Source organism: Vipera ursinii (assembly GCF_947247035.1).
Source record: "Vipera ursinii genome assembly, chromosome: 1".
NCBI classification, from domain to species: domain Eukaryota; kingdom Metazoa; phylum Chordata; class Lepidosauria; order Squamata; family Viperidae; genus Vipera; species Vipera ursinii.
The window spans coordinates 153,641,199-153,655,926 of record NC_139512.1 but is presented as its reverse complement, the minus strand read 5'-3'; the positions used below and the strand labels follow the sequence as shown (position 1 = coordinate 153,655,926).

At 44.2% G+C, this 14,728-nt stretch overlaps 1 protein-coding gene across 1 annotated transcript in view; it reads left to right on the top strand.

Annotated features, from left to right (window-relative positions):
- Positions 1-1,281: 1,281 nt before the first annotated feature.
- LOC310642029 (sodium channel protein type 1 subunit alpha-like) overlaps positions 1,282-14,728 on the top strand; it is a gene marked incomplete at its 5' end in the record, with an annotated part of 73,043 nt that continues 59,596 nt past the window's right edge. The window contains 3 exon segments of the mRNA XM_083365406.1: positions 1,282-1,545; positions 12,631-12,753; positions 12,756-12,769. Coding sequence (XP_083221532.1) covers positions 1,282-1,545; positions 12,631-12,753; positions 12,756-12,769 — 401 coding nt within the window.

The following is a 14,728-nucleotide window of genomic DNA, read 5'->3' as shown; positions in this document are numbered from 1 at the left end:
CTCAACTCTAGTCTTTCTTCTGACCAGGTTCAATTTTGTGCTTCTCTGCTATTCCTCATTTTTTTTTCTTTGCCCGGCTAAAGTGCTCTGGCACTAATAATCACAGGCCTACTTCAAGGCAGACTGCCACTGATGAGACAGCAGTCACAGAATTTTATTCTCTAGAGGTGAGGAGATCTTTGCTTTCTACCCACTAAGCCTCTGAAATCTGCAAAACTAAAGAAACCATTCACCAGCATAAAAGATGTAGGCAAGCTAGTCCTTATCAGTTATTATCTTCCCCACATACCTCATGGCTTTACTGACCTTTGGCCACATGCTGTATTTATGGTAATATGTTATATTCTTCTTAGGCACATTTCCAAAATAGTATATTAGATCCATTAAAAGAAATAAAACCATCTGCTCGCAGACTGCTCTTTCCTATATATCAACTTGATTATTATTATTTTTTACGACTGCTTCAGATAGAGAATATAACATCCAATGGATTTTCTCCCCCACCCCACCCGCTTTCTGACCTGATTCTGAAAATGGGAGATGAATCCTCAAAATAAATGCACGGAGAAAATGCTGAATGAAACCTTTTTGTAATTAACAATTGTGGTTTAATTAACTACTCCTTTCCTTTGGGCTTCCATCTTAGAATAGCTTTTTCATGTTTTATAATTAATAAAATACTGATTGCAGTGAAAGCATATTTGAATATCCTCAGATAGTACAATCCTTCACGTTGCTTGCAGTTTTAAATATGTCCAGCTTGTAGAATGCCCCTTTGATGGAAGCACAGTCAAGAAGCAACTAGGTTCGTATCTACTGTCCACTGCCATTAAAAAATCCCGCCCCCCAATGCCTTCTAAAAAGCCTCATGGTAGAGTCCTAGTATTGTTTGACAGCTCCATGTCAAACAGATTCAGCAAATAATGTCTTCCCATCCCTGAACCTTCATGCCAACAGAAATGTTTTCTGATCAATTTTGACTGGTTAGGTCACCGTTAAAACTACAGAGGTTTGCCAGGAGGGGGAAAAAAAAAACAACAACAGCTAACAACCTTATCAGCCCATTAAGAATTCCCATCAAAAGTAAATAGGTAAATATTTAATCTAAAGATGTAATTATTTTCTCGCACATTGTGTTATCTTAATGAAGAAGTGATGGGTTTTTTTTATTGATTCACTCCTTAGTCACATCCGGTTTTTAATCTTTCTTGTTTTTCTCTTTTCTTCAGTACTTCCTCATGCAAGAGAATAACTAGTAATTAAAATGTGCAGGATGACAAGATGGAGCAGCCAGTGCTTGTACCACCAGGTCCGGACAGCTTTCACTACTTCACTAGAGAGTCTCTTGCAGCTATCGAACAACGCATTGCTGCAGAAAAAGCCAAGCAGTCCAAACAAGACCATAAAGACAACGACGAAAATGGGCCAAAACCGAGTAGTGACTTGGAGGCTGGCAAATCACTGCCATTTATTTATGGTGACATCCCTTCTGGAATGGTCGCTACTCCCTTGGAAGACCTGGATCCATTTTATGTTAATGCAAAAGTGAGTATTTCACGTTATCATTTGTGTTTTCTCTTTCTCTCCTATTGAGTGTCTGCCTTGATAGTCACCCTTTCAGGTTTTCTGAAGTTAATATGCAATCTACAGTTTGCACAAGGTTCCCTTTGAGAGCTCTACAACTGTTGATACACATTTGTACTTTTGGATATGAAGAATTGTTATACTGCATAACTTTTTATTTGTGCTGCATAGGAAAGCGAGCCTAACAGATCACTGGAAATGTATATTTCAAAGATGACTAAGAAAGTTCCCCAGCAAAATTAAAAGAAAGATCACAATGTGTGAGTAATGTTAGAAGACAAGTCTAAAAATTACAATCTGCTTTATAGTAGATTATTTATAAATGAAGTTGGTCCTTTCTGCAAGATGAACACTCTGCTGTTCTGAGATTGGCACAGAAAGTTGCTAGAGTAACAACCTGGCATTCAGTATCAGCTTTTAATAAGGCCTTTTTCATTTGTGATCATGGATGAGAGAACTAACTAGGCGTGTTTAACTGAGAACTGGCTGAGCATCTGGGGCAGATCCCCTCTCTAAAATGTATTTGCCTTTAGGACAGTGGTAGTGGATAAGCTCTGGTCATTTGGGTTATTCCAAGAGGTGCTGCTCTACAGATAAATAGATACAAAATCCTGTTGCTAATTTGGACTGTAGGCATTGGAGCCATGGTGGCACAGGCTAACTCACTCTTCCCTCAAGGATTTCAATTCTGAGCAGCTCAAGATTGATTCAGCCTCGCATCCTTCCAAGGTTGGCAAAATGAGGACCCAGATTGTTGGGGGAATATGCTGAGTCTGTAAACCGCTTAGATAGGGCTGTGAAGCACTGTGAAGTGGTATATTAGTCTAAGTGCTATTGCTATTGCTATTAGATGGGATTGTTGTTCTTGTACCAGACTCCCTGCAGTGTTGCAGCCTCCCTGCCCAAGCCCATTGGCTGGGCTGGTGGTGTAGTTCCCCAGGCTTATAGTCTAGGGAACTTCAACTTTCCTTCCCTGGAGCTGGAGTCTGAGGTAGCTTGGGAATTCATGATCACCATGTTAGTCATACAGCTGACCTAGGTCACTGAAAGCCTAAAATGTAGTGATGATTGTGTGCCAGATATGTTGGTTTGTGTGTGTGTGTGTGTGTGTCACAGCCATGGTAGTGTGATACTGGAGATCACCTTCACTCCCCTATCATTTTCAGAGCATTTTCTGATTGATTCCTCTATTTGATTGGTTCATCCTAGGCAACTAATAGAGTCCACTGGATTTCAGGGGAGTTTGGGGGGGTGGGTTTTAAGTCTGGTGCACAGTCTGACCCAAGCCTTAGTTGCTGCTTGGAATGAGAAGGCTGTTGGGGCTTTGGATCAGATCTTTCTCCTTTTGAGGATCCCTTGGATTACTGAGAAGCTGAGAAAGATGAAGTGTGAGAATATATGCCTAGAGAACCAGAGAATAAGGGGTGAACCCAACCGAGCATGACTTAGAGCCAGTATTCAGTATTCACTACACCCAACTTACGATATTAAGGGCAGCAAAACATCCATATTTTCCCATCCTTATTGAATTTACAGATAGCTGCCCATCATTCCTGTTTAGAATAATTGAAGTTTTTCTTCAGGAATATATGAAGCTTCTTTTCAGATAAGGTCAGATTTTCTCCAGATTGGACTTCTGCCTTGAGGCAGGTCCTGTAGAGATAACTGAGGCCAAGGCCAAGGTCAGGGTTCTTGGCATTGTTACCATGGCCACTTATGTACTGAATCCATGTTCCTCCTGATTAGCTAAAGTTTCCAGGGAGACAATATGCAGTTGCATACCAAAGGTAGTGAATTCATCCTCAAGAGTGGGTGTGGTCCTGCTGTTACTAAAAGAGGGAACATCTTATCCTCCCATCAAGATGCCATGGCTAGATCCAACCATTTTAGATAACTTTTGACCTATCTGGATTATCTGAAGGTTTCAGTTGGGTTTCAGATCTGGAATGGGTCTGAAATGGCATCGTTCACTTGGAATGATCTCTTGCAGAAGTGGGATGGGAGAAGGGCATCCATCTTTAGTCTTATCTCTCAGCAGTCTTTGACATCATTGACCATGGTATTTGTCTGGACTGACTTCAGGGGATAAGAATGAGAGGCACAGTTATATGCTGGTTCTCCTCTTTCCTTCAGGATTAGTTCAGTTGGTATGTACGGAGGATGAGAGAACTATTCTACAGCCTCTTCTCTGTGGATTAACATAGGACTTTGTGTGCTTCTCCCTCCTGTTTAACTTCTACATGAAACCACAGCATCTACATCTCTGCCCCAGGCCAACCAATGATACTGTGTAGGTTCTCTCTCAGTGTCTGGAGGATGCGTAGGATCTGGAGCTGTGGTGTCGGAGTGGTTAGAATGCAGTACAGGTAGTCCTTGATTTACAACAGTTCATTTAGTGACCGTTCAAAGTGACAATGACACTGGAAAAAGTAGCCTATGACCATTTCTCACACTTAAGACCATTGCAGCATCCCCGTGGTCACGTGATCAAAATTCAGGCGCTTGGCAATCGGCTTATACTTATGACGGTTGTAAGGTCCCAGAGTCATGTGATCACCTTTTGCAACCTTCTGACAAGCAAAGTCAATGGGGAAGCTGGATTCACTCAACAACCATATTGCTAACTTTTAACAACTGCAGCAATTCACTTAACAACTGTCACAAGGAAGGTCGTAATATGGGGCAAAACTCACTTAACAAATGTCTCATTTAGCAACAGAAATTTTCGGCTCAATTGTGGTCGTAAGTCGAGTAGCACCTGTATCGCAGGCTGACTTTGTCCACTGCCAGGAGTTTAATTCTCACCAACTCAAAGTTAACTCAGACTTTCATCCTTCTGAGGTCGGTAAAATGAAGACCCAGATTGTCGGGGGCAATAGGCTGACCCTGTAAACCGCTTAAAGCACTGTGAAGCAGTTGATACAGCATGTCTAAGTGCTGTCGTTACTATTGCTGTGTGGGAATCTGGATGAAAAAGAAAGGCTTCAGCTCACCCCTGACAAGAATGAGAAGCATTGGGTTTTAGGGTCCCCTGGATCAAACAAAACTGACGTTCAGGCTGGGGCCTTTCCTGGATTCACAGCTCCCATTTGCTCTTCCTGAGGAGTAAGTGACAGTGACTTTGAGAGCTTTTGTACAACTTCCTTTTAGCGTACCATTTGTGGCCCAGGAAGCACTGTTCACAGTCTCTCACAACTTAGTCACCTCCTGGGTGGATCACTACAACTCACTCGACCTGCGGCTGTCCTTGAAGGCAATCTAGAAACTTCAACTAGTCCAGAATGCACCAGAACGCAGTTATATGTGTACCTTAGTGCACACATATTACACCTCTGCTCTGTAACTGACTGCCAGTGTGCTTCTGATTGGAATCCAAGTGCTTGTTATCTTTGATAAATCCCTCCCTACCATGGAGTTGCATTATTTGTGGGACCACCTCACCCTAATTATTTCTACCCTCCCCAGCAAGACTGATGTAAAGGACACGCTCCTTCTCTCCAATGCAGTCTAATGAGAAGCAAGCCGTTTTGGTCTCGACACCTTTAATTCTGGCACACTATGTGACCGAAGATTAGATTGGTCCTAACTCTGCTGGTCTTTCACAAAGTGCTGAATATCTGTAGGTGTTCCAGAGCACAGGGGTTGAAAAGTTCGAGGGCCTGCAAGGTGTTTTTGTTGATTGTTTATTGACTTTTTTTTCAGTTATCATTGTAGGTTTTTATCCTTTTGCTATTTTTTTCTTATTGCATTTAATATGGTATTAGCTGCCCAGAGTTGCATTTTCAAGATTGAAAGTCATGTAAATCGATTAAGTAAATAAATAAAGTCATCTTAGTTGTTCACGCCATCAAGTGGCTCTTGAGAAGCTGAACCAATTGAATATTCCTTCATAGCCCATTAAAGAGAAAGCTGCAAAAACAGTTTTATGACACTGTACTTAAAGCCACTGATGGGATTACCTACCTCCAGGGATTTCCTATCCTAGCCAAACCCGCCTGCCACACTTTGAAGCCATTCCAATTTGCCCTCCCAGGTCTTCATTATGACCGTGAGAACCAGCATTGCCACTTCCTCCGTATAGTGGCTGATCAGGGGGGTTCCTTTATTTCTTCAATGCCATGTAATAATACCTTACAAAGGAAGAAAAAGGAAATAGGAACTGAATGGTTGATTGTTTGGGGGCTTCCAGTCAAAGGAGAACTCATTGCCTCATGGAGAGGAAAGAGAGGATATTTGCTAAGCAGCCACAAAAATGGTTATGGGGACAGTCAAGGGCCATCAGGAAAGGGATGTACTCATCTGATATAGAATTTTCCAGTATTAACTCTACCCATGGTGGCATTTATATGTGCCAATTATTTGGAGATGAGTTTGGATTGTAAGTGAACTCTTGAGCTGGGTTTATTTTCGATGCGATGTGCAGCAATGTCACATACAGTACAGTGCATTGCATCGTATCTTAACTGTTATCCATATTCTTGAAAGTATATGTAAGTTGAGGCCATCTCTTGATGTGACTTTCACTTGACCCACCTGCCCCCATTTAATTCTATACATTGCTCCTAGTGCAGATCATATCATACTTTCAAAATGTCCAATTTTTATGATTCTTTTGGCCACTTAGCTAAATTATTTACTGGTAATAGTTATTCTGCATAAAGAACATCTCTTTCATATGCTTTGGTTCTCAATTTTGGAAGCTCACATTGAGTTTATCGTTTAGACACAAACTTTTAGCACCAGAGAAAGGCTTAGTTTACAGAAAACAGACTACCACTGTTCTCTCTCACATTCTGGTGAGAGAGAAATTGCCTGAGGATGGGCCTGTAGCAGAAGTCTGTAAGCTCAGAAGACTAAACCGCTGATCCTGGTGACCGATCCAGATTGGCTATGCCCCATGGATTTTAGATACTACATTAGCTTAATATAATGCCTCATAAAATAACATGTGTTTACTGCACTAGAGGCTACTGCTTTTTTATATTTTGAGTAATACAGCCAGGCAAACCTTTAAAAAGTAAAATCTTCACATTAAATCAGTTCCTAAAATGTTGAAGCTACTTATATAAAGGTGAAGTTTATGTAGTTGTTTACATTTATACCCCCCGAAGAGTCTAATAGCTGTTAAACATAAATTGAAAATATATAAAAATACTTTATCCAGAAACAAATTACTTTCCACAAAGACCAAATAAAAGCGAGAGACTGCTAAAATTAAACAAAGAACAATTGATAATCAATGCAAGAAGCTTAAATGTCTGTCTAAAGAAAGTAGATTTTGCCTGCTGACTGAAGGCCATCAGAGGAGGAACTAGAGAAGCTGACTCAAAAGTGAATTTGGAACTTGGTGTGGGAATCAGTAAAGATAGATTGACATGGAATAGTCTAGACACTCAGAAACAAATGCTACCATTACCAAGAGCCAGTATGGGTTTGTCTAAAGTTATAAGGCCAATAACTCTACTCCAGTGGAATGACTAGTTTGGTGAATAAAAGAAACACTGTGTATTTTAATTGAAGTGAATTGGTAGTCATGATATTTCATATTATTGCATGATATTGCATGATATTGTTGTGGATAAAATGAATAAATCTGAGCAAGAGATTATTGCAATCCAGTGAATTTGCAACTAGTTGAACAACTATCAAATGATTCCTGCCAAAGTTCTGCATTGACCTGAAAAGAAAGATTAAGTAGGACTTTTCAGACCTCCAGTTTGGGTTTGTGCTATTCAATATTTTAAAAAATGATTCTGAAGATGAGATGGAAGAAAATGCCGATTTGCAAATCTAGGGGGAGTACTAAACATTAAGAGGAGAACTTCATAATTCAGGTAAACCTGGCAAGCTTAAGTAAGATTAGCTCAAACTGCATGATATTCAGCTGTGAGAAATAAAGTCCTATATAGACAGGAAAACTCAAATGCATAAATTGGGAAGACTTTGTTTTGTGACAGTACACAGAAAGAGGATTTTAGAATTCTAATGACCTACTATAGAGTGTGAATATGAGCTAAAAATATTAATGGGTTGGATTGACAGAAGCATTATATCCAAATCATAACAGATCATAATTCCATAGACCTCTGCATTGTTGACAGCAATTGAGTATTGTGTTCAATTCTGGGCATCCTACTGTAAAAAGTAACCACGTATTAAAGAAGCTAGAGAGAGTTCAAGGAAACTACTAAAGATGAGAAAGAATGTGAACATTAAAGCTTGAGAAAAGGTTAAAAGTTGCAACAGAAGACTTTGGTGGGGAAAAGACAGCAGTAGAGGGAATGGCCTATACTTTGTTGAAAGTTAGGCCAGGACAGTGAATTGGAATTAAGTGAATGAAGGTTGACTCTGAATATTATTTATTTATTTTATTTATTTATTTATTAAATTTGTATACCGCCCTTCTCCCGAAGGACTCAGGGCGGTGAACAGGGCAATACATATCAAAAACAAGATACAAAAATAAAAACGATTAAATAAAATGCCCACGAATAAGTTAAAACACATTAAAAGTAGGTTAAAACACATTAATAAAACCCAACCCCATCCCATCAGGCCAGGCCAGCTTGTTCGAAAAGGTAGGTTTTGAGATCGCGCCGGAAGGAGCGGAGGTCAGGCGCCATCCGGAGCTCGACCGGAAGATGGTTCCATAAATCCGGTGTGCCTAAAGAGAACGCCCTCCCCCTGGGAGCCACCAGTCGGCATTCTTTGACCGGTGGCACCCTGAGGAGGCCCTCTCTGTGGGAGCGTACTGGGCGGAGGGAAGTTGACGCCGGCCGCAGGTGCTCCCCAAGGTATTCCGGACCCATGCCATGTAGGGCTTTGTAGGTCATTACCAACACCTTGAATCTCACCCAGAAGACAACTGGAAGCCAATGCAGCTCACGGAGCAGAGGTGTAACATGGGAGTGTCGGGAAACTCCCAACACAACTCTCGCGGCTGCATTCTGTACCAGCTGGAGCCTCCGAGTGGTCTTCAAGGGTAGCCCCATGTAGAGAGCGTTGCAGTAGTCCAGACGAGAGGTCACGAGCACGTGAGTGTAGATAGGGTGTAGATAGGACCGCAACTGGCGCACCAGGCGAACCTGGGCGAAGGCCTCCCTAGTCACAGCTACTATATGGTCTTCTAGAGAAAGCTGTGACTCTAGGAGGACTCCCAAGTTGCGAGCCCTATCTACGGGGGGTAATAACTCACCCCCTATAGAGAGAGATGGGATATCCTGAATATCCCGAGATGCCGGTACACACAGCCACTCGGTCTTGTCAGGGTTGAGTCGAAGCCTGTTCCTCCCCATCCAGACCCGAACCGCCTCCAGGCAGCGGGACATCACGTCGAGGGCATCACTGGGGTGGTTTGGGGTCGAAATGAAAAGCTGGGTATCATCAGCATATTGATGATACCCAACTCCAAAACCATGAATGATCTCACCCAGCGGTTTCATGTAGATGTTGAACAGGAGAGGTGAGAGGACCGACCCCTGAGGGACTCCACAAGCGAGAGGCCTCGCGGTCGACCTCTGCCCCCCTGCTAACACTGACTGCGAACGTCCCAGGAGATAGGAGGAGAACCACTGAAGAACCGTGCCTCCCACTCCCAATCCCCTGAGACGCCGCAGCAAGATACCATGGTCGATGGTATCGAAAGCCGCTGAGAGGTCTAATAGGACTAGGACAGAGGAATATCCCCTGTCCCGAGCCCTCCAGAGATCATTCATCAGAGCGACCAATGCCGTCTCCGTGCTGTACCCGGGCCTGAAGCCCAATTGGTACGGGTCTAGATAATCCGCTTCATACAGAACCAGAGGGAGCTGATGCGCCACCTCACTCTCAACAACCTTCGCAAGAAAGCGAACGTTGGAGACCGGATGAAAGTTATTTAACACAGCTGGGTCCAAGGCAGGCTTCTTGAGGAGAGGTCTCACCACCGCCTCCTTCAAGGCGGCGGGGAAACTACCCTCACTCAAAGAGGCAGATATAGCCGCCTGGAACCAGCCTCATGTCCCCTCCCGGGCTGCATAAGCCAGCCAGGAAGGGCACGGGTCCAATAAACATGTGCTGGAGCTCAGCCTCCCCATAATCCTGTCCACTTCCTCCGGAGTCACAGGATCGAACTCCTCCCAGATAACATTGACAAGACCGCCCGTGTCCTGATCGTCCGACTCTGCCCAGTCGGAGTCCAAACCGGTCCGAATCCGAGTGATTTTGTCCAACAGATGTTGACTAAACTCCTCGGCATGCCCCTGCAAGGGTTCCTCACCTCCTGATTAAGGAGGGAGCGGGTCACCCTAAACAGGGTGGCCGGGCGATTATCTGCGGACGCGATAAGGGTAGCGAAGTAATTAGACCTCGCCACCCTTATCGCTGCGAGATAAGACCTAATATGGGTTCTTAGTCGCAATCGGTCGGATTCAAATCGGCTGGACCTCCAACCGCTCTCCAGGCCCCGTCTCCGACGCTTCATCTCCCAGAGCTCCGCGGAGAACCATGGAGCCCACTGGGATCTGCGCCGGGTTAGGGGCCGCAAGGGTACAACTCGGTCAAGTGCCTCCGTGGCCGTCCTTTCCCAGGCTTCCACTAAGGCATCTGCCGAGCTGTGAGCAGAGGAGGCAGGTGGGGGCCCCAGCGCTGCCTGGAACCTCTCAGGGTCCATTAAGCGCCTGGGGCAGAACCATCTAGTTGGCTCAACACACCCACGGTGGGGAGTGGCAAAACGGAAGACCAGCCGCAGGAGATGATGATCGGTCCATGACAGGGGCATAACAATTGGGGAGCCCCCACCAAGATCATCTAACCACCGTCCAGATAGAAAAACCAAATCCAGGGTGTGACCTCCCACATGAGTTGGTCCATGAATTACTTGCATCAGGTCCATGGCCGTCATGGAAGCCATGAACTCCCGAGCTAACTCGGATGATCCTCCCAGGGATGGTAGATTGAAGTCACCCAAAACTATGAGTTTGGGAAACTCAATCACCAGCCCCGAGAGGATATCGAGAAGCTCAGGCAGGGCTGCTGCTGCACGACTAGGCGAAATGTACACCAGCAGCAAGCCCAACTGCGCCCTAGGACCACACCTCAGTAAGAGAGATTCACACCCGACTATCTGAAGAACGGTGGCCTCCTGCGGACATAAGGTCTCCCTCATAACCACAGCCACTCCCCCACCCCTACCCTGAGTCCGAGGCCGGTGTAGCACCCGGAAGCCTGGTGGGCAAAGATCAACCAGGGGCATACCACCCTCTGGGCCCAACCAGGTCTCCGTGATGCAAGCCAGGTCCGCATGCTCATCCTCGACCAGATCCCGGACGAGAGGAGCCTTATTAACGACAGACCTGGCATTCAGGTACACCAGCCGGAGCTCAGGTGGCTGCACATCCTCGCTCCCGGGGCCTTGGGGTGAAGACAGAGGGTCGGAGCGCCTCACCGCTAGTAGATAGCGGGGATGCCCTCCCGGATATCGATACGGCCCTCTGTTCATACACCTGCTGCTATTCCCTAACGTCGTGGGAATAGGTAATCCCACGACCCGCTCCGGAGCTCCGGAGGCAACTAACCCCAGCTCCCCTCCTACGCGATCTGTCCCAGGCCTGGCCTGAACAACGGTTGGTGGATTACCCCCCATTTCCAACCAACCACAATAAACAGCAGGCAAACCATGATCGCTGCTCAAAGAGCTCCCTACATCTCCACAACCAGCACTAATCAGCTGTTAATAGGCGGCAATTAGTTCGAATCGCCATATTCCCCAGTCTTAAAACTCCAAAGGGGGGGAGGTCTTCAGGTGCAAAACAGCACCCCATAGTTGACACAGACCTCAAAATCACCATCTCAGTCGGGGGGAGGAGGAAGGGAGAAGGGGAGGTTTCCTCGCTGCGGCAGCAAGCAAGCTGAAACGCCGCCAGATGGAAGTCGTGGCAAAGTAACAGGAGGTCTTCAGGCGCGAAACAGCAGCCCATAGATGATACAGACCTCAAAAATCACCATCTCAGTCGGGGGGAGGAGGAATGAAGCGGAGAAGTTTCCTCGCTGCAGCAACGCATGAGCCGAAACGCCGCCAGCTGGAAATCGCGGCAAGGTAGTAAACACATCCTCAATCACCAGCCCAGCTTCGCCAGCACCACAACCAGTTCGAAGAGAGCCTTCACACCACGAAACGGTGCCCGGCAACCACACTACCCACACTACATCCAGGAACAGCAAGTTCCTCAGCTGTTCAGCTGCTCAGCTGCTCAAACAAAAGCCCGTTGCGGAGCTCACAAACTCAGCTCCCAACCGCGGCTGCCATCACAGTAGCAACTGTGAGAGGGATCTTAGAAGGAACTTTCTGACAATATCTGCTTTTAAGCAACGGTTTACCTAGAACAGGGGTCCCCAACCACCGTCCGTGGACTGGTACCAGGCCGCGGCATGCCAACAGCCGGTCCACACAAACAAGCAAAGCCCCAGCCATGGGATGCAGGCAGTACACAAAACCATGCCCCCTCCAGTCCACGGAAAAACCTCTCTCCACGTACCCGGTCCCTGGTGTCCAAAAGGTTGGGGACCTCTGACCTAGAACTTTTCAAATGGAGGGAGCAGGGTTGGACTAGATCAGGGGTCCCCAACCTTTCCAGGCTGGTGGCCCGGAGGGCAGGAGGGGGAAAAGAGGGGATGGTTTTGTGAAAGGGGCTCACGCGAGTGAGGACCCAAACTCCCGTGATGCTCATGTGAGTGGGGCTGTGCATACACACATATGCACGCGCACCAACCAGCCACTCATAGCCTCGTTATGAATAGGTCACAGCCCGGTAGTGGGTTGAGCCCACAGATTGGGGACCTCTGGACTAGATGACTGATAAGGTTCCTTCCAACTCACTTACTCTTTGACATTACATTTCCATGCCATGGCAAATGCTGTATTGTTTATATAGTAAATAATAAGTCTTTTTACTACAAAGGTTGGTTCAAGGATTGGTTCAGGGTTTTCTTGGAAAAAGCAAACACAGAAAAATTAATATAACATTGCATATGTTTAATTTGCTTTCACTTTTTCTTTTTTTCTTCCAGACTTTTATAGTATTGAATAGAGGGAAGACAATTTTCCGATTCAGTGCCACCTCTGCCCTATACATTTTAACTCCTTTCAACCCTCTTAGAAAAATAGCTATTAAGATTTTGGTACATTCATATCCTTTTCAAATGGTTGGTAACAAATACTTTTCTCAAGATAACTATAACTTGTTATTTCATTCCTTATTTCTATATTGTTTATTGGGTTGAAAAGAAAGTTGTTGCACACTATTTAACTATAAAATGAATATCTAAAATTCATGGAAATGCTCAGGTAGATGTCCACAAAATACACAAATAAGCAAATGGCCTCAAGAGCCAGGTGCATTCGGGGAATGAGCACTGGTGGTTCCACCGTGGAAAGATATGCCTGCTTTCACTTGTCTTTATGCAGTTCCCTGCTATGAAGTACTCGCCTGCAGTGTGAAAACATTTTCAGAATTGAGTGTTTTCTTATGCCAGGAATCTTCAAGAATTCTCATTTTGCTGTTAAGTTTAAGCTCCCAATTCTTTGATGGATTTCAAGCAAGGTCAAGAGTGTTTGAAAAGTTCTGAGTATTTTGTGTTATTATAGTCCTTGTACAGGTTTACTCTGTAGTAAGTTCAATGGATTCCAAAGATTCCTAAGGTAAGTGATTACATAATCACAATCTAAATTATCTCTATATATTAAGTTCTTAGTTCTTAAAAATTGTCCACTATAAGTTATCAATGGTAAACTGGAATAGATTGCATCAAACCATTGTCATATATACTTGTAGTCCTCGATTTACAGTATTTTGTTTAATGATCATTTGAATTTACAACAGCACTGAAAAAAGTGACTTGTGACCATTTTTCACACATACGACCATTGTAGACTCCCCAGGGCCACATGGTCAAAATTCAGATGTTTAGCAACTAGTTCATATTTATGACGGTTGCAGCGTCCTGGGGTCATGTGATCACCTTTACAACCTTCTGACAAGCTAAGTCAATGGGGAAGCCAGATTCACTTAACAACCTTGTTGCTAACTTAACAACTGCAATGATTCACTTAACAACTGTGGCAAAAATGGTAATAGAATGGGGCAAAACGTACTTAACAAATGTCTCTTTTAGCAACAGAAATCTTGGGCTCAATTGTAGTCATAAGTCGAGGACTACCTATATATGTTGTTATATTTTTTCACTAAATATAGATTGTATTATAAAGTCAGATAATAAGTCATTATTACTGGGGATATTTTTCTAGAAACTGGATGTTAGACATCTTTACAGGATGGCTGTTTGAAAAAAGCTGATAAATGATTGAACATGATACTTAAATATTCTAGTTCTTTGCATATGACATAAATAAAAAAAATCCTGAAAATTTCTGTATTGCATGGTATATTCAACTTTATGTTTTCAGTGTGGTATGAATCATACTGGCCAGAAACTGATAGTTTGCAAGTTTGTTGGACAGTTTTGTCATATATATAGCCCAGTATTGACATTTATCAGCTAGATAAAAATAATAGAATATCATTAGGCAAAACATATTATATAGAACTGAGTACAAAGAATGTTTTTTTTCATTATAAAATGCACTAAAGGCTCATCTACGTGTTCTGCTCACTCCAGGGCAAAAACACCCTGCAACTATTTATTGAGGATGTGTGAAACCACCCTTGCCCACTACAAGGGCAACCTCTGCCCATCTTTGATTGAGTTAAAACTGAAATTTCCCACCTTCTGCTGGCATGCACAGTGGGATGAGATATGTCTCTGGGACTTGTTTTCATTTCATTGTAGGTGATGAAAGTAGGATATGTGGACATTCAGAATTCTGGTAGACTTGTCTTCAGAAATAGCTTAGTTGTAGATTACCCACGCAGTGCACCACTGCTTCACCAGCCTGTTAGTGAGTCAGTTTGGAAATTGGTTAAATCCTTTATCCCAGACCCCTAAACACATATCATCACTTCTGTATGCCCCCAAGCCTGTCCCAACAAGGAGATCTTCTACTGTCAATAACTGGCACCAAAGGCGGCTTTCTGTATTCTCTATATTGCTTCTTATGTGAACAGACTCCTGATTGGGGGTTTCATTGCTAAGGCAAAACAGGGGTTGG